At 39.2% G+C, this 19488-nt stretch overlaps 1 protein-coding gene across 50 annotated transcripts in view; it reads right to left on the reverse strand.

The window, feature by feature from the left end:
* The window catches only part of ANK2 (ankyrin 2), a 381284-nt gene that overhangs the window by 144156 nt on the left and 217640 nt on the right, over positions 1-19488 (reverse strand). For all 50 annotated transcript variants that reach the window (XM_069806335.1, XM_069806911.1, XM_069807877.1 and 47 more), the window contains one exon: positions 12933-13034. In XM_069806335.1, the coding sequence (XP_069662436.1) occupies positions 12933-13034 (102 nt within the window). The remainder of the gene's footprint in view (positions 1-12932; positions 13035-19488) is intronic.

Below are 19488 nucleotides of genomic sequence, written 5' to 3' on the forward strand. Positions count from 1 at the left end.
AATTGCAAAATAAACAAGCAGCTTTCTGGTCTTTTATTTGTCCATCCACAGAGGCAGTTCAAGCTTGTAATTCCCAGTAGGATTTTAAAGCACTTAGCACTTCACTGGAGGCATTTAATGGGAATGGGTCCAATGGCTGCAGACACAGCAACCCAAATGCATTTCTGAAGTAACTCCATTTAATTCTACATTCATGTAAGCTGCTCAGGCAGATTTTGTGGTCAAATTCAGAAGTGTAACTACCAGAAAAGCAGAGGAACTGAAGGAAGGCTACATTCACAAGCTGCCAAAAGAAGAAGAATACCCTTACGCAGCCTAGTAGTTAGGAAATGTTGATGAGAAATGTGGTTTCAAACCCCGTTGTGCGGGTAAGGCAGCAGCAAGCAGATCTTCCCTATTCCAGAGGAACACTCTTACTACCGAGCCGCAGAGCCCAAGGGTGGCAGTAATGCCGTGCCCTGGACCAAGGGTAGATTCTTAGCCAAAATTATGCGGTTAGGTTGACCATAATGATCAAGATGAGGAACGGTGCACATGTCAGTGATTTTTTTTGCAGGCTGAAACCATTTCATAAAGCTCTAATCTTCCTCGGTTTTTAATCTCAGCTGAGTATTAAATAACCATAATTACTACCTACAGCGGTTGAAAGCTTTGAAATAGTATTTTGTGGGGAAACACATAGTGTTCTTCTCATTGTTTGAAAACAAAGACCTGTTCTCATATCTAATCTCACAGATTCAGTCATCAACACTTTCTATGAGAGCATGAACAGTAACTTTGACTCCTTACAGTTGTATACAACTGATGTATTGCTGTGACATGTTATTAACCTCTTTCACGCTCTGCAAGCAGACTGAAGTCACCAAACAGCAGAGAACCAGCAATATTGCATAGCCCACACAAATTATGCGCACACACATGCCTCTGAATACGAAAAGTTGAGGGCAAACATCTTTTTTAGTTTACCGTATGCCAAGTTATGGAGAAAGCAAGGCTCGTCTCAGTGCTGAATCAGCAGCATTCTCTTAAAATACCTGTATTCATACACCTAAGACACATATCTAATGATACCACATTAAGCAGCTGAAAGCTAATATTGTTGCATAGATTAGGTGAGTTTCTTTGAAACATATGGCTTTCTTTATTCATTAAAACTTCAGCAAAATGAATACATGAGGTCCAGTAAAAATGTTACAGAAAGAAACTATAGCCTAAATACAGTTCCTACTGTACACACTCAAATTCCCTAATTCCTTAAATAAAGTAAGCTGGGGCAAGCAGCAGCAGAAGCAAGCACTGCACTTTAAACGTTGAGGGCCAGCACGACTGAAGCCTTAAAGCGAGCTTTGTTCCTCCATAATCAAAACCAGTGCTGTAATTATTTCCCAACCCACATGGCTGATCCATGCTACTTATGATGACGGAAGCTCAGATTTAATCTATGCAACTCCTCCGTTCCTGTCAACTGGATTCTTGTATTTTAGAACAACAAAGGTTTCTGACACTTCCCTTTTTCTCTCCCAAGCCTACCAAAAAACTTTGGGGGGGTGCGGGGGGGGGGGGGAGATGAAATTAGTTGTCTGCTAAGCAAAACTCTACAGCATAGGGACTGCTCCTGCCCACAAAGCATACGTATACCGTTAACTACCTTTCTTTTAGAGGCTCATTTGTAATTCTAACTCTCATAGAAGAACATAATACTAAACCTCCCAAGCTTGGTTCTTCAAGTGTTTCACTGGAAAGCCTGATTTCCCTCAGTTCTTTCTCTCCTCTACCACTGAGCTAGCGGCATCAACGCTTTGTATCCTGTGGAGTGCTACAAACGTGCACGCATACCACTACTGCTCACAGCACTTACAGTGTCACCCTACATATTGTCACCTCACCAGAAGAGCCCACAGATTTCTTGTGCATCACAGAAATCAGCAACCTTTTCTAAGCTAATCAAAAGTCAGTCACTTTTTTTCCCCATAAGACAGGCACTTAAGTCTCACTGATATTGTCTAAAAATCACCCAAGGAAGTCTGTGCTACTTCTGCCTTTGTATTCAGTTGCCTTATGGAGTGATCCTCACGGAATGGAACTTCGTCAGCTGCTGCCCGGTTCAGCATCGATCACGCTGCGCCATTTACTCCTTCTGGGACATCACCCAGATCGCTGCTACATCCAACAGCAATAATGGCTTATACTATTCCCGCCTAACGCTGTTATGCCAAAGCCAACTGACCCCACAGAAAGGCAACTTCTTGGCAGAGCTCAGGAGAGAGCACGGCATGGAAGCATGACCACCAAGGCAGGGCAAGGCCAGGATTGCTTCTTCTGTAGTGGTATTGACTTATTAAAAAGACAAAATGCAGCCGCAGCAGATGTCTAGCATTACTGCAGCTTCACCGACAAACTGCCTACCAAAGCTGCAATATGGGCACAGTGTGAGCTTTTACACCCTCCCTTCTAAGCTCAGCTGTGACAAGTATAGACAATAACCTAGTAGTCCTAGAAAGTTTTACTTACCTTCTGCTGGTGAGACTTAGTAAGAAGTATAAGGAACATAAAAATGTATAGATGGGGGAAAGAAAGTGTTTGAAGGAAGTGGGGAAAAATTCTTTATACAAGTGAACATTTGCTTGTGTTACTTCAGTATACAATGATCTTGGCACTAAAGAAAACAACCTTTGTTAATTATGATGATTCTTACTTCCCTAAAGTTTACTTTTGTTTGAAGGTATTCATTAAGCACTTAATATCTTTAAGAACATTAGGAAGAAGAAAGTATATTAACAAAATTAACGCTCTTTTTTCCTTCACACTAAGAGTCTGACCCCTTATAACTCCCATTGACTCTGACAGAAATTGGGATGCAACACTTTCCAGGAAGATTTGCCAACATTTGAGTTTCTGATTACTCTTGCCTTTGACACACAAGGTTAGAATGGCATTCAAGCCACTTACAGAAAAAAAAACATGAAAGTCAACAAAAATAAAACAATACAAAAATCTATTTTTTTAAAGTTTTGACATTCTCTTGAATCATGAAATTTAATACACTTATATGAAGTCCCTTCCACTGATGCTGTGTTCACAGGCTTGTATACATACCAACAGGCCAACAGCAAAGCGTAAGTTACAAACACAATGAAAATTAAAAAGCTATTGTGACTAATTCTGCATGGTCGTGTTAACTCCTTTACATGTTTTGCCAGAGTTAAGAAGGCATCTGCACTGACCAGTAGAGACTGACACTAAAAAGCAATATCATAGTCTTTGTTGAAGTCAAATACTTTTCTCCATCTCTTTAATAGATGTCAGTCTAAGGTTGCTGCAAACTCTCCTCTGAATAAATCTCTCAGGGAAGTAAAAAGTGCATGTGGTCAACCTCTTTTCAAGAAGGATTTGGGAAAGGGCACATTAGAGAGCTGGGCATGGCTGTCTCAAGTTCAATGGTGGACGGTTGAAAAAGGAAAATAATTTCAGATTATGAAAATTCTCCCTTTATGTTGCTTTATAGCCTATGGATTCATGAAAATGAATTAACCTACTGAGTGACATCAACATGTGATACTGTTGACCTCATTATGACTACAGTGCTACTTCAGTCTATAGTTAGCAGTATTGGGAGTATTAGCTGCTTTCCATTTGGACTGAGGAAGTAATTAATAGCTGGTGCTCTGTCTCGCTGTAACTGAAGCAATAAAGACAACGATCAAATTATAAAGAAGCCAACAAAACAAGAGCAAAAGCCAAACAGATCTAAGTTTTAAAGAGCCTGGGAGCTGGAGGCCGCCCCCAAACTACCTAATATTTCAATCCTTTTCTGTTCAAGGTGTCAGACTTCACCTACGTTCCTTGTGAATACAGAAGACTTCAACACAAATGCCAAAATCCATCAGTTCTTTCCTTTCAAGAAACTCTTACCACCATGAAAACTGACAAGCCTCCAAAGACAAGATGGGGAAACGTTACTTTATGTTGCCTTTTGGATTACCAATTCTGTTTCAAAACAGAGCAGACAGCTGATGAACCCTTAGACTTGTCAGATTTTGGGGTCTAACTTCTGTTAGAACTGGGGCTGCACAAATGCATACTGTAAAATTAAAGTTCATTTTGCTAGTCAACATTTTGCGCATTGATTCAGAAGCAAGTTGTTTTCTCTTGATACATTAACTAGAAATAGCAACCATATCCTAAAATAACTACATTTGAAACATAAGGAAAATAGCTTTAAAGGAATCAGAGATTTCCAATGGCTATCAGGTTTTCATCCTATAAAATACCAGTAATCAGATTTTTTTTTAAGGGACTGTTTTTAAAACAGGGGAATTTTGTCCTCTGACATTTCTAACTCTCTCCAAAAATAAAGAAATTATTTATGATTTTCAGAATAGATGATTGAACTCAGATTTAAGTGAGCAATTCCATAGTAATTTAACTTGCTATAAAGGTAGCATTCAACAAAGCATAATTAAGCAATAACTAATTATTAACTGCATAACTATATTAATAACTGTAACTAATCCCTGTATTCTGTGTAACCAGAAACATTAAGTTCCATCATATTTTTGAAACAGTTAAACTGGGGAAATACTTTGATTATCTATAAAGACAGATCTCTATGAAAACTTAGAATATGAGAAACAAACACTAAAACTGAAGAAAGCAAGCATCTTCTTGTCTCATCTCTGTGCAGGAAAGCTTACTCTTAACATTATGTACTGGTTTCTGAGATGGGATCTAGTCTAAAAATAGCATTATACTGACGAAAAAAAAATCCTGCATATAGAAGGCTTCACTTTTGAAAGAGCATTCAGATATATCACTCTTAAAAACAAAATACACCTCCAGTGTTTTGCACAGAGTGTGTTAGCTTTTCCCCTTAGACAGCTGGAACAGAACCACGTAGACACTCCATTCAAACCCCTTGGAGAAGGAGGAATAACTCTAAGGCTGCAGTAGCAGCTGCCATGGCTTATTCACCATTCCCTAACCTCTAGAAGAGGAGTTTGCTCCCACTCCTAATAAAATTTACAATACACCAGTGATGCTTAATCAATAGAAGCTGAGGGTCTTAGTTATCAACAAGCTTTGTGAGCAATTTTATAGGGCACCAGAATCAGAGTTTGCAAGAAGCTGAAGTGCCTGTTTGTGCTCAATGGATTGTGAACACTAAGAAATTGGGCTCACTAGTCCTGATGAGGTAGGATGCCCATCTCAGTTCATTCTTTGTACCTGGGAAATGTCTTCAGAGAAACAGATTAGCCAGTGCACAGACAGAAGTTTTTCCTGGCTACCAGGGCTGAGACAATCCAAAACAGAGATTAATTCTATTCATAGATCTGAAGGGGCTATTTTAGCATTTTTTTGTTTTGTACTGTTTGTCAAGAGCTCAAAACACTTCATACAGTCTAGAAAATTCCTGAGTTAACTCAACCCAGATGTCAGGTAAAATTACTTAATTAAATCATGTTAATATGGGATTTTTCTGTTCTGCACACTAGTCAACCACTTTTTTCTACCCTAATAAGTGCAGGTATAAGTCCAGCTTTGATCTTAACCACAGTGCAAATCCACAGACCCTGAAAGCTGGTGGTCATGCCATCTATCATCCAGGAATACTGTATCCATTTCAAGCCTCTAAGAAATTACACAGCTTCTATTCTGATGTTTGCATTCATCTGGCTCTGATTTCACCTGTACAGTGCAAAAGGAGCTCTGCCAGCCAGCTGCAAATGGGAAGCGCTTTCCACAGAAGATCAATCTGAAACAACCCTAGTCATATTCCTCTCATAGCAAGCAAGAAAATATGAACACTAGAAAAAAATTTGAAACGTTTCCACGTAATTATCATATTAACTGTGCTCTGTCCTGGGGGTGATCCTTTTTGTTAATATTGGTGCTTATAAGCAAAACATAAAATTTGCTAGATCTATTTGAATATAAGAATTTGAGTCTAGATTTACGCTCCCTTAACTGGGGAACTTGAAGTTTGCCAGGTTGTGTCCCACATAACTCAGCAAGTGTTTTTCTCGACAGTAGGTCTTTCAATAGAAACTTTCTTCTAGACAGTAAAACAAGATTCTTTCTGTATGTTTTCAATAAGCAGCACATGGAAAGCCCCAGTTCTTAGCCTGCTCACCATTCAATTCCTTGGCACAGGCAACAGAACTGCTCTCGCTTTTGTGTCCTAACTTCCATTTGACACATGCCTACTTTAATCATCTGCAGCTTTTCTTCAGCAGGGAAGGTAATGTCTCAAAATATTTTACATTATTTCATTTCTTATTCTTCCATCTACTCTTTTTTCAAAAATAAATAGTGGCCACAATTGTGGGTTTTATAATTAGTTTTGACATTTATCCAGCCTGAATGTCAGCATATAAGTATCAGAAAAGGAGCAAGGAATTTTATGGAGGCTTTCTTGGTGATATAGATAACGTTTGGATAGTATAAAGCTCCAGTTCAGGTAAACAGCCTTCTTCAGACTAGCACTTAGCTGCATCCTTAAATTAAATTAACTAGGACTTAAACATAGTTTTGAAATTGAACATCTAGCTAATTTTCCACAGTATTAAGGACTTGGAGATCTTGAGAATACCAAGAAACTTTGAAAATCTATCCCTCACACCCCAGGTTCCTATGCCAGGGCAGTCTCTCTGTGCACCTGTGCCCGAGCCCCCAGGCAACGCGACACAGCACAGTTTACGTGCCGTCCGCGCTAGGTCTCCCTACAGCAGCCTGGGCACCTCACACCACGCACCACCTCCTGTCTGCAGTCTTCTCCTGGTCCCATGTGGTGCACCATATCCCAAAGACACAGCGTGCATGTGTTTGTTTTCTCTGGGTGAAAGTTCCTGAAATAACGCGAATTCTGTACCACAGGCTATAAAAGAAGAGGGATTTTTTTAAATTTTTTTTTAGCACAACGCCACGAGTAAGTTGTGCACAATGTGGCTCACGGCCTGAGACAAGGCTTACAGGATCCACCTTTGCTCAGATATACTGGGGCACTATGAGGAGCCGCAGCTCGCCCAGCACAGGCTTTCCCTGCTGCATGAGGAGAGTGGTCCCTGCACTACTCCTAGGTCTCATCTCAGAGAAAACCAGCTGCTGTATGTCAGAAGGAGCCTGAGAGCCAACTAATACACGTACAGCGGGGATGACTAGGGAACCAGGACTCAGGGGTGAAACTGGGGAGGCAGGTCATGAGTGAGCATAGGCACACTCATTATGTTCCCAAATGTAGCCAAAGCACAGGAGTTTTTCTTATAATTGTGATGTGCAGGGATATGGGAGTATAACCAGGGATGCTACACCAACACCACCTTTCATTAATAGTTGTTATTCACAGAACCCCTGCCCAAGACAGATAGCACAGTCGATGTATGTTGGGGCAGCACGTTCACAGTCTTCTCCTCTGCTCCCAACCTTTCCCTGAATAACTGCATCTTTTTACCAGGAACTCCTCCTCTTCCACTGTTAGAGTCAAACAGAACAAACTGTGCTGCCAACAAGTTGAACCTGACGCTGTAGGCTGTGAAGGTGAATAGTCTCTGAAATGTCTATTTAGACAGTGCACTGAAATTTTAGCCCATCTCATGATGCATGAGTTACAAAACAGAGCTAAAGTGACACTTCTATTGAATGATTTACTGATTTTAATGTTGTTTAAAAACAACCTTTAAGTGATTTTACTTTCAGAATTCATAGCCACTGTTCAGTTAGTGGTCATTTTGATTAAATCTGGCTAAGAGTTAGGGGAAAACTGGACACCATACAGCCTGAGCTTTCAAGTCTGCCTTCAAAGAAACACCATTGATTTCACTAGAATGTCAAGACTTTTTTCAGGACTGATGCAGACACTTACTTGCGTATTTATTTTAAGTCACAGTTACAGTCCTGTTAAAATTGATGGTACTAGTCACCTAAATAAGCGTTGCAAATGTAGGTCCCTAGACTATGAAGCAAGAGTAATCGGATTTATATGACAGACTTACAAAAGAGCCAAACTAAAACATTCTATCACATTACAGTCATATCAATAGTGAAACTTTAACAGTGTATTTTTACAGCAGTAATAACTTTCCTGAAAGGGAAGGTAATATTTTAAGCAGAAAATTTAAGTGCCTTTTTATAAAAATACATAAAACAATTCATGTTATTGTTAAGATCAACCAATGATAAAAACATATTTAAGCTTACACTTTCCTGAAACAAGGTAAAAAAATCTGGCTACTCTCTAACCATCTGAGGGTAATCAGAATTGCATTGCTAATGCAAGTGAGCTACAAGATTTTAATCTGCTTGGACACAAGTTAGCTAGTCAGCTAAAAATAACTACCCACTGAGTGTTTACTTACCGGCTGAGATCTCACAAAAATAGCAAGGGAAACCTCAGACTTCCGCACCTCAGGTCACAGGGGATCAGGTGCTTCACATGGGCTGGCTAAGGAAAATCAACTGGCTGACCATAATGCTTTCAGGGTGATAAAGTAGTACATAATATTTCTATAATGCCCACACTGCCCAGTGCTCTTTCTACTATGTGAGTGCACATTTTGAATTGGATTTAATCTTGCTCTTGGTGGAACAATTACCCCTACAGTTCCAGCAACTGCTCCTAAGGGAGGAGACTGGCACTGTGGCGTGCTAAACCTCCTCCCACTTCCTTTGAACTTCAAAATGAAGAAGTGTTTTAGAACCCACTGAAGACATATGAGATCATGCACTAACTACTATACAGCTGCGAAAAATGCTTTCTAAAATTTTATGAAGGCCCAGATAGGATTTGGGCATTTACGCAAACAACAGACCAAGAAAGTCTCCATTAGAACTGAACCACTGAAGTCAAAGACGCACCAGAAATGTAAAAAAGACAGTTAAAACAGTACAAAGCTCTTTCTTATAATAATAGGTTTAGGGTATACCACAAGTAAGCCAAGGGAAGATGATGTATTGTTTTGAGTTTGCGTGGCAGGCTTCTTGTGTAGCGGGGCAGGGGCGCAGGGCCGGCTCCTCTCAGAAGCTGCTAGAAGCTTCCCCGGCTCCGAGCCGGACCCGCCACTGGCCAAGGCCGAGCCCATCAGCGACGGCGGTAGCACCTCTGGGAGAACGGATTTAAGAGGGGAAACCTGCAGTGAGTAGTGGGATCGGAATGTGAGAGGAACCCCTCTGCAGATACCGAGGTCAGTGGAGAAGAAGTAGGAGGAGGGGGTGCCCCACAGGCTGTGGTGAGACAGCAGGCTGTCCCCTCCCAACCCACGGAGGGGAGCAGGGGAGCAGATGCCCACCTGCAGCCCAGGGAAAGAGGAGCCCACGCCAGAGCAGAGGGATGCCCCCCAAGATGGCCGGGACTCCATGGGCAAGCCGGCGCTGGAGCAGAGTGTGACTGAAGCTCGGCCCGCGGAAAGGCCCCACGCCAGGGAAGTTTGTGAGGAACTGCAGCCTGCGGAAAGGACTCGCGTTGGAGAAGTTCGTGGGGAACTGCCTCCCGTGGGAGGGACCCCACGGTGGAGCAGGGGACGACTGCGGAGTCCTCCTCCCCCTGAGGAGGAAGGAGCGGCAGAGGCAGCGTGTGAGGAACCGACCCCAGCCCCAGCCCCTGTGCCGTCGGGGGGAGGAGGGGGGGAGAACCAGGAGTGGGGCTGAGGTGGGAAGGAGGGAGGGATGGGGGGGAAGGTGTTCTAAGGTTGGGTCTTACTTACTAATATCCTTGTTTTGGTTTGATTGGTAGTAGTAAATTAAATTGATTTTGTTTCTTCCCCAAGTTGAGCCTGTCTTTTGCCTGTGACCGTAAGTGGTGAGTGATCCCTCCCAGTCCTTGTCTCGACCCACGAGCGTTTCTTTGTATTTTCTCCTCATCCCACCAGGACAGGGGCAGGGGGGTGGAGTGAGCGAGCAGCTTCCTGATGATTTGTTACCGGCTGGGCTTAAACCGCGACATGTACGAATACTACCTTTAGAAAACTCACAACTCTTTCTGCCCCTTCAAAGTAATCCCTTTACAGGTTTCTGAAGCAACTTACTAATAATTTTCATACAAGTGGCCTCCAGATATCAAAAAAGAAAAACAAAAGGTTCATTTCTTCACCAAGGTTTCAGAGATATAGTAATTGCAAATCAAATTCCAAAGACTGGGGAATCTGCCATCAGCACTGCTGGCAGGGTACTATTCCAGAGCATGCTCCCCAACGACTTTGTTAAAATTCTTTCAGAAAAATGAAGGCTTACAGTATCAGGGGGGATTATTGCTCTTGCCACCAAATCAAACCCATGCTTTTGTAGCATTTCTTTGCTACCAAAGAAATCAACAGCTTCTAAAGCCCACGTTCGTATCAGAGCAGGAAAACAACTCAAGCTTTCAGTCTGATGATTGACTTGGAAAATGTGTACCTTTCACCTTAGTTGTTCAAAAAAACCTAGAAGTGCTGTTTCAACAGCCTTTTTCCTTCTAGCTGCCCTGGAGAGCAATTTATTAGCTGTCACAGCTTAATGGAGTCACAACATAATTTCCTTACTAATTCCAAAGATAAATACAGCTTTATTTCCTAAATATTTTACTTATTTATCATAGGTATGTCCACGGCAACTAGCAGCTCAGCTTATGGACACAATTTACATTAGGAGCCACAACTGTGTCTCAGGACACGGTAATGAAAACCTCGATTATTTCTGATCTTAATCTGAAGAGCAATCAGAAGACATAAGACAATATGGGTGTTTTCTCTATACAAAATCTAAAATAATATTTTTTACTTCAATTTTTTCCGCTATCCAGTACCAGTATATTCCATCCCTACACACTTCCCAAAGGACAGAGCAGGTCTAAATGTCTTATACCTGAAACGTACTCTGCCAGAAAGGGTATATTTTTTATTATATCAAATATAAATGTAATGTGAATGATGGGGGGACATTAGATTCACAATGGAATTATCTTTCTTCTCTTCAGTAAAGCACATACTTTCCGTCCTTTTTCTGTCTTTAGGTTATTTAGTGATACTTGGATGATACTTTTCACCACAAAATAGAAAAAACATTGAAAAACCTGATTTTAATAGATTATTGTGTACAAGCAAATAATATTTTAGTTCTAAAATTTGCTTGCTAAAATATTAACTGAATGATCTGAATAAAAAGGATTAATAAAATCCACAGATAACGTGGAAATTTACCTCTTCATTTTGCTAGCATTTGCTCTCTTTATTATGACTTATTCAATTGCTATCCCATTCCCCCAGCATTCACATTAATTTAATGAGCAAGCCAAGCAATAACAGGCCCTGAAAAGTAAGCATAAAACTGAAAACACAGGCCATATTTCTTTATTTTGGAGAAACATGTATCAACATATTGGAAATAGGACCAGGATAATTTATTTAAGAATAGTAAAAAGTTTTTTACAAATTTAGATCTGTTACTTCTTTTTTTAAGTTATTGCTATTACTATCATATGAATTAGAGTGTCTCCTGGAAGAGAACGCTTGCTCTAGATGTGATAGAAACCCAAGACTCTAAAAATGTCCCTGTGCTACAGGGCTTAAACATAACACACTGAATATGAAAAAAATGACGTTTACAAGAAACTTCTTCAGGTGACTGAAAAATGTTTTGCAACTCCATTTTGAAATCCACTCAAACAGTACTACATTTATCTTTGCAAACTGTTGCCTGGAAAACATGGTTAGTCTCCATCAGCTTGACTTCTCTTATTCATTCAAGCACACCTCACTTCAAAACTTCCAAGCAATGTCTTCACATATAAGCTAGGGATACCATTTTTCATACACAGCTTTCAACTTCTTCCTTGGCTCTGCCAAGGATGCCAGCTCACACTGTCCTTTGGACAAACATTTGCAACAGGAAATTTGGAACTTTCTTTTAAACCCCTACACCTGTGAAGATGCCAGAAAAGAGGTCTTTGAAATAGCTTTAAAAATAAATAATCCCAAACCCTGACAGCTGGCATGCTGTAGAACTTATTAATCACAGTCATCTCACTGCCATCCTCTGCTCATCTGTCAATTTGTTGTAATACCTATTGCTCCTCAACTCCTATTTGCAATGCAAGTTCTCTAGAGAAAGGCATATCTTTCATTAAAATTAAGAATACCCGTTACATGGGCATGCCTCATTACAATTAATAAATGGATACAGTATATAAACAGCAATAACTAACAGAGAAAAAAATATGAGTGTTGGCATAGTCCCACTTCTCCAGACAAATAAAAGAATGAGAGACTTTCCGTATGGGAAAGAAAACTGGCTAACGGGTGGGCCTCAGCTTTCCAAGTCTCCTGTTCAGACAGAGAGTTCAATCTCACTCTCTCACAGCAAAACAAAACCAAGCAGACGGGGAGTGGGGTGGGTTTTGCTGAACACAGATGCCTCTGGCCATCTACACTGTAGCTTTCTACAAAGAAAGCAACCAGAATTACTGAGAACCTTCAACTTGATATCCAGGCATATTTTATCATAGTATTTACCTGTATCCAAAGAATACTACCTAATAACTTCCTGAATTAGAACTTTTTTTTTTTTTTAATAACTTGAGTATTTTGAAGAATGCAACTATATTTAGTATCACGGTTTCCATTGGAATGGAACTTCACAATAGCAGGTCCATTAGCGTTAGACTATCAAAGCATACCTTAAGTTTTGATCATAGGTACTTCACTAACATATATCCATACCTGCAGGACACTGGCAAGAAAGAGGTGCCCAAATAGGCTTACAGAAAGCTTTACTAAAAGCAACACAATTTTACAAACATTATCAGCCTACTGTAGAAAGATACCACTGAAGAACAAGACTGAAAACATAGCTTGCAGTGAATCAAAACATCTGCATGAAGTAACCTTGCCTGAAAAAAATAGGTTTGGGGGGGGTGGGGGTGGGGGTGCAACTTATTCTTGCAAACTTCTGTCCTTCAAATATCTTACCTGATTACATGTGTTAATGTCTATTCCACTTTTCAGGTATTCCACTACTTTGTCCAGATTGCCAGCTCTGGCAGCTCGGAGAAAGCTTGCATTGCTGTCAGACTGTAAAAAGATAAGAAGAAAAAAAATTCTCTAGTTAGCTCCCACTTAAAAGAGAGTACAACTTCAGCATCAGTGAAAGGTTTCCACATTTTATGCTGCAGGAGAATAAAACTGTGAAGAAAACTGACTTTGCATGATATCTGCACTAATTAGCATATACATACTTGGAGAAGGCAATACTGGCACAAAAGAACTGCAGACCTGTCAGAGTGAGCAAACTAGCGCAATAATTGCTGAAGTTCAAAATTAAGCATGAACCAAAGAAAAAAAACAGAAATCATTGTAACTGATATTAGCAACAACAAAAAAATTAATGCATCAACTTGCTAGTCATAGTTTTCTGGGTTTTTTTTATACATATATATATATATATATATATGCGCTCAAAACTCTGGAAAATAATTGACCAATCCTGTTCTTGGCTATGCTACTTAAGAAAACATACATTGCTGTTGGATTTGTACTTGGCATAAAAAGTTACATGACTACAGTGCCTATTCATGTACACACACTGGCGTAACACAGAGGTATACACTGGCGAAAAAACAATATCCAAAAGCAAAAAAGTCCAATGGATATATTTTATCACCTGTGACACAGAATTGGGGCATGCTAAAGAAAAAAAAAAAAAAAGAAAAAAAAAAAAAGGGCCCACAAAACCAGGCAGCGCTGCAAGTGTAGCTAACCATAGAACAAAGCGGATGAAGTACTCAAGCCTGAGTATCTAAATCCAGGATAATGTTGTAAACACGCTCACTCCTAAACTGCCTGCATTCATACGATCGCATTTAAAGCCCCATTAGCATTTATAGGTTAAAAAAAACCAAACCTCATGTTTTCATTTTCCAGTTAGATTGTGGGATGTACTGTTAAGCAAGGGAGCATGAAATGTGTCAGCCCTCTTGCCTTTATCTACAGCTATGACATGAAATTACATTGGCTATTTGAAACCAGCACATACTTTGATGTTCCCCCACACGTGAACCTACTCACAGGTAAATTGGCTACTAATGCAACTGCAGATACCAAGAGGAAAAAACCAAAGTCGTGCAACAGAAGTAATGATTAAACAGAATAAGCATTTGGGAACGCACACAGAGACAGTAACAATTTTCATACTTAAAAGAAATAAATAGAGTAGGAGTGAGTTTCAAAAAGCAGATAAATAACTGTAAAAGCCTGTTTTGTGGGGATATGATTAGAGAGGTACTGGAGGGCATGCACGCTATTGGACTAGTACTTGGTGTTCCACTGAAACACCTCGAATGGAGCATGTTTCTCATTTAATTGCACCTCCCTGTCAGAAACACCAGGTGAAAGCCATTCTTTCACATCACAAGAATATCCTAAAAGCCTCCCACTTTCAGCTTATTAATACTGATCAACAAAGCAATTTATTTCAGTCACCCAATCCATTTCAATGCATTTATTTCCATCACCCTACTTAACATACTGTACTAATTCACTTCACAATCCCCGATTCCAACCTATTTTAATCTGCAACAGATGGATGTCATCAAAATGATTCTTCTTACAACTGCGCTACATGCCAAGACAAAAATATTTCCTTTTAAATTCCTTTCAGCAAACTTCAGCACATTTTCCACATCTTTTACTGTTAAGAAAACAGACTATCTTTCCAAACACGCAGCAGGATGAAGGGGAAGGTAGCGCAGGAATTCACGTTGACAGAACCCTTTTATAGCTTTAGGCTTCAGTCAGGCAAGCATTTGGATGAGGCTTGACACAGGAGCAGATTCTGACAGGTACTTGAAAGAGATCCCTTTTAAGATCGAAGGATAGCTATTAGCACTGCACCGACTCCCGTGATGTGTATATGCGCGTGAAGACACAAAATTGGATTTTAATGTTTAAATGCCCTTGAAAAATCAACTGTCTTGGTAAAAACATCAACGAAGAACAAATATTTGAGCACATGAGGAGTAAATCTGGACACTCCTGATATTAATGGGATGGACACTCCTGATATTAATGGGAAAAGCATCTTTGCCCTCAATAGGACACACATTTTACCTTCTTTTTCCCCATTTTTTTTTTTTTCATGGTTTACTACTTCTACAATAATTTACCATGGCAAAACAGCAATCATCTGTTTTTATACTTTTAAAAGCTTAAGGGAGAACGACACAACAAACAAACATCTACAACTTCTGTTTTATTAGGAATGAATCAATAATCACTTGCTTTTCTTTCACGCAGAGTAACATGAAAGGCTAAAAATGTTGAAGTCTCTCCATTATTGCTGGAAGCTCAGATTGTAGCTAAGACCATATGACTATATTCCATTTGTTTCTGGCTAAGAAGACGCAAGCAGCGCTTTCCAAATAGATTCTCACTTCCTTGATTCATACTTTTGTTATCTCAAAATTAAATTCCTGCAATGCACATCACTTCAAGACACATTACGTACACCTGAATATCGATCACAATGTGGAATATGAACTTCTTGTCTACATGAGGAGTTATTATGAATTAACTCTTCATAATTAACTCCCTGTACAGGCACTTTTATTCCAGAAGCATCTCTTGTTGTGTATGTTCTCACTCTGAAGTAACAGTGCCTGACTGTGAACAGAAGAGGGACAAAACTGCTAAAATCCCCGTGAAACACAATGAGATCTTGATATTTCATTTAGGTGCCTTTGAAAATCCTAGTGTACATGATCTTTGTTTTTTTATGAATTTTCTCACTGTAACATCTATTGATCTCAGATGAATATGATTGTACCCATCTCTTCACAGTCTGGCCTCCCCTATTTCAGAATAGTTTCTCACAGACTTGCATGATGTTCTCTTTTATATCAAAACTTGAACACACAAATTGAAGACATGACGCACCAATTCAGTTGCTTCATATACAAATTCACGTACTAGTGAGCACTTCCATGAAATACTCAAAAGATTCAGCACTGTGTTTCAAAGCTTAGAAGTCCTAGAAGTTAGGAGTACTCAGATCTGTTATTTTCTTTCCTGGTCTGTCAACTCCAATTTTTCGGTAGGTCATCAGTAGTTTGTCCTTTCCCCCATTCTTTTAAGGCCTTTAAAAAGCATTTTTGTCAGTACTGCTGTCTCAGCAATTTACTCACTTTAGCACATTACGAATTCAAATCTGTTCTGACAAAATTGTCTCAGTAGTCAACAGCAGCAGTTTTCTGTAGTCTTACCATGCTAGGAAACTGTGATTTTTGATCTGTGGGCTCTTCCAATTGATTCAGTAATTTCATGACATACTTTGTTTCCTCACATGTAGATTTTTAGTTGAATTCGTGATGAATTTCAGTGGCACAGAAGCTGGCATATTGGTCTTTACCAGTTTTTTGACTGGTGAAGACAAAGTGTCAACAAACCATTATTTGAAGATACTTTCTTTACAAGAAAGAAGATAAAAACATGGACCCAGAGTCCTTCGCACTTTATGATACTTATCACATCATCTCTTCCTATGTGCACACACCCCTGAGATTTTTTTTTAGGAGTTTTACACAAGTATGCAGACCATACTCAAAAGCAAGCACTCTACCAGTAAGGAAAAGAAAGGCTTACAAGAGAAAAGTACACCTTAGGCAGCTACCAGCAACCATGTGAACATGAGAACAAGAGGCTCGCAATGTGGGAAACTCCAATGTTGACATGTTAATTTGCAAAGTCTCAGCTGGCATCTCTACATGCCACCCACACTTCAGGGCAGTCGGAATTAAGGATCACTTTGTTTACATGTGGCCACTATGGCTGGGCAATCTACTCAATATGTTATTAACATGCTGTTAGAATAAAGTATGAAGGATTGGAGAATACTTAGATGGTATTTTTTTAGTATGGGACAAACTCACAGTCTGTGGACTTAACAAGCTTTTTCTAATGTACTACTCCGAGACATCCAAAGTGCTCTATGAAAAATGCACCACTTACAATAGTTAACATTTGACAGCTCCACAGCGAATTTTTCTTTTCACTACAATCATGACTGGATCTGGACTATTTATTTGCAGTTCTACAGATGTCAAGTATTGACCAAAGAGAAGGACAACAGTCACTGTGTAAAAAAAAAAAAAAAAAACCAAACAAAAAACCCCCCCACAAACTCAATACAACTTCCAATACATATGCAGTAACAAAATACTACAAGTCTTTGATACCTACTTTTTTAAAAAACTCTGTTTGTAATGCAGTTCTAATACATGCTATAGATTTGTGAGGAATATTTAGTGTTATTGAACATTATAAAAAAAAAAATCATATCTTTTAACTTAACTTTTCTTCTTTAACTTTTGACTGAGGATAAATAATTTCAGCCTGAAATGAGACTTTACAGAGTACTATAAACAAAAAAACTACAAAGTGAAAAAAATCACTATAACCTTAAGCACACTCACAGCAGAATGCAAACGTGTTCTCTATAAGTAGCTAGTTGTCAGATATTGCATAAGAAAACATAAGAAATGATGGAGTGAATATATGGGTTTTTTTTTAAAAATGACTGAGAGGCTGTGGATTCAACTTCTGTCTTACTAATTGCAATGCCAGAATTTTGCCTGATTTTGAAACATATAGCTCAGGGAATCTCAGTAATTAAATCATATATGGAAATCAGTATTTTATTCAAATAGTCAGAAACCTTCCCTTCTGGTTCCTCTGTCCTCGCTCTGGTTGCCTTTCCTGTCTCATAGCATACCACATCACTTAGCGCACATGGCACGCGCCTGTTGCTCAAAGGCATTTTATAGCCACATTTTATATATGTGCAAAAATAAATTGTGAAATCATATACTGTACCAAACTCATAGGAATTTCTCCACATATTCAAATTTGCTGGTGAAAACCAGCTTCATGCTTAAGAAGGAAAGAGTGGAGGAGTAGGAGGCTTCAGTTTTCAAAAGACAGCTTTCATATTAACGTTATCCAAACCATCCAAATACTTGTTTGAAATCAAATCTATAGTAAAATTATTCCTGCAGGTTGGCTTTGGGTTTTTCCCCCCTGCAAATAAGGTGAATGACTTCAGCCTGTCCATAATCACAAATATCTCTGTGGGAGAATGGAGTCTAGCAACAAGGCCTACTGAACAACTCTCATCTGTTAAATACAGCTTATTAATTGAATGACAGCAAAAACAGAACTCAAAAATTATATATAATAACCAAATAGTATTTTTACACCTTAATTTAACATTTTTGGTTTGTATGTATAGTGAAGTGTGTCTCTGAATACTAATAAACCTTTTAGACTTACCTTTCAAGCATTGACTCTGGGACATACTGCTTTGATTTTATAGAGGAAATTTATTTAGCTATAACTTTTGAAGAGGCTGGCCCTGAGCAAAACCTGCTATTAACTTGTATGCTTTATATAAATCAAGAAACTCAAATCATTAGCAGTTATAAAAACCCTCATGTTAAATTGAATCCTGTATTACTACTGCACATAAAATCAGCATTAAGACAGAAATTGTCAATATGGCAGTATTCAGGGTTATCTGACAGTGTTAATGCCATTTACAAACTTCAGAGTTGTGAGACAGTGTTTGTCCAACAGCCGTTTCTATTATTAGTAAAATCCCAATGGCTTGTTACCTCTTCTTCTTCATTAAAAAGCTCTTAATTGACTGATAGCTCATCATGTTAATATATTCAGGTAATGCCTAGAGTTCAGAATTCAGCTCACCACAGAAGGAAAGTTGCATAATCTAAACTCAAGTTTTTGTAGCTTCTTGATGTTATTCAGTACTTAAAGGATGCGGGGGCGGGGGGCAGAAGTGACAGATATGTAAACACATTCCATTAATTTTTTATTATGCCATACTTGCTAGAAAGTCAATTTATGCTCCCACCCTTAAGACAACCACTAAATTTTGTCCCAATTGGCTTGGTTATTCTCTGATTTCAGAAACCATCTGTTCAAACCAGCCAACGTTTAATTGGGTGCAACTCTAAAAGTGGCACAGATGAGGTGTTACCATTACTCAACTCATTTATCACATAGGTATTTTTGCCAGTATGGTAGCTTTTTCCATACTAGCATTCAAATGTAAAAGATGGGACTTCAAAAGGAACGCTTTTTCATTGCAGAACAGTTTCTGTAAAACTTGCCAGCTAGTTTTGCAGCAGCTCACATTTTATCTTTTGTACACTGAATTAATTTTTTATTGAGGGCAAAGGGCTGCTGAACTCCAAAAGGCATCACAACAGAACAATGGTGATATTGTGGACTGCAAGCCTAAGATGCAGCTATGACTGCAAGAAGGCAAAGCAATTTTTTTTTTTTTTTTTTTTTTTTTTTTTTTATTGAACTACCACAGCAGAGTCTTCAGCCTGAAGTTCTGATATGCATGCCACAAGGCGAGCTAAATCTTGGACATGCAACGGCACAGGCTTAGTAATCTAACACTGGTAGATGAGTTAAATGAGATGACAACAGCTATAATGGAAACATATTT

Source organism: Haliaeetus albicilla, chromosome 1, assembly GCF_947461875.1.
Source record: "Haliaeetus albicilla chromosome 1, bHalAlb1.1, whole genome shotgun sequence".
NCBI lineage: Eukaryota > Metazoa > Chordata > Aves > Accipitriformes > Accipitridae > Haliaeetus > Haliaeetus albicilla.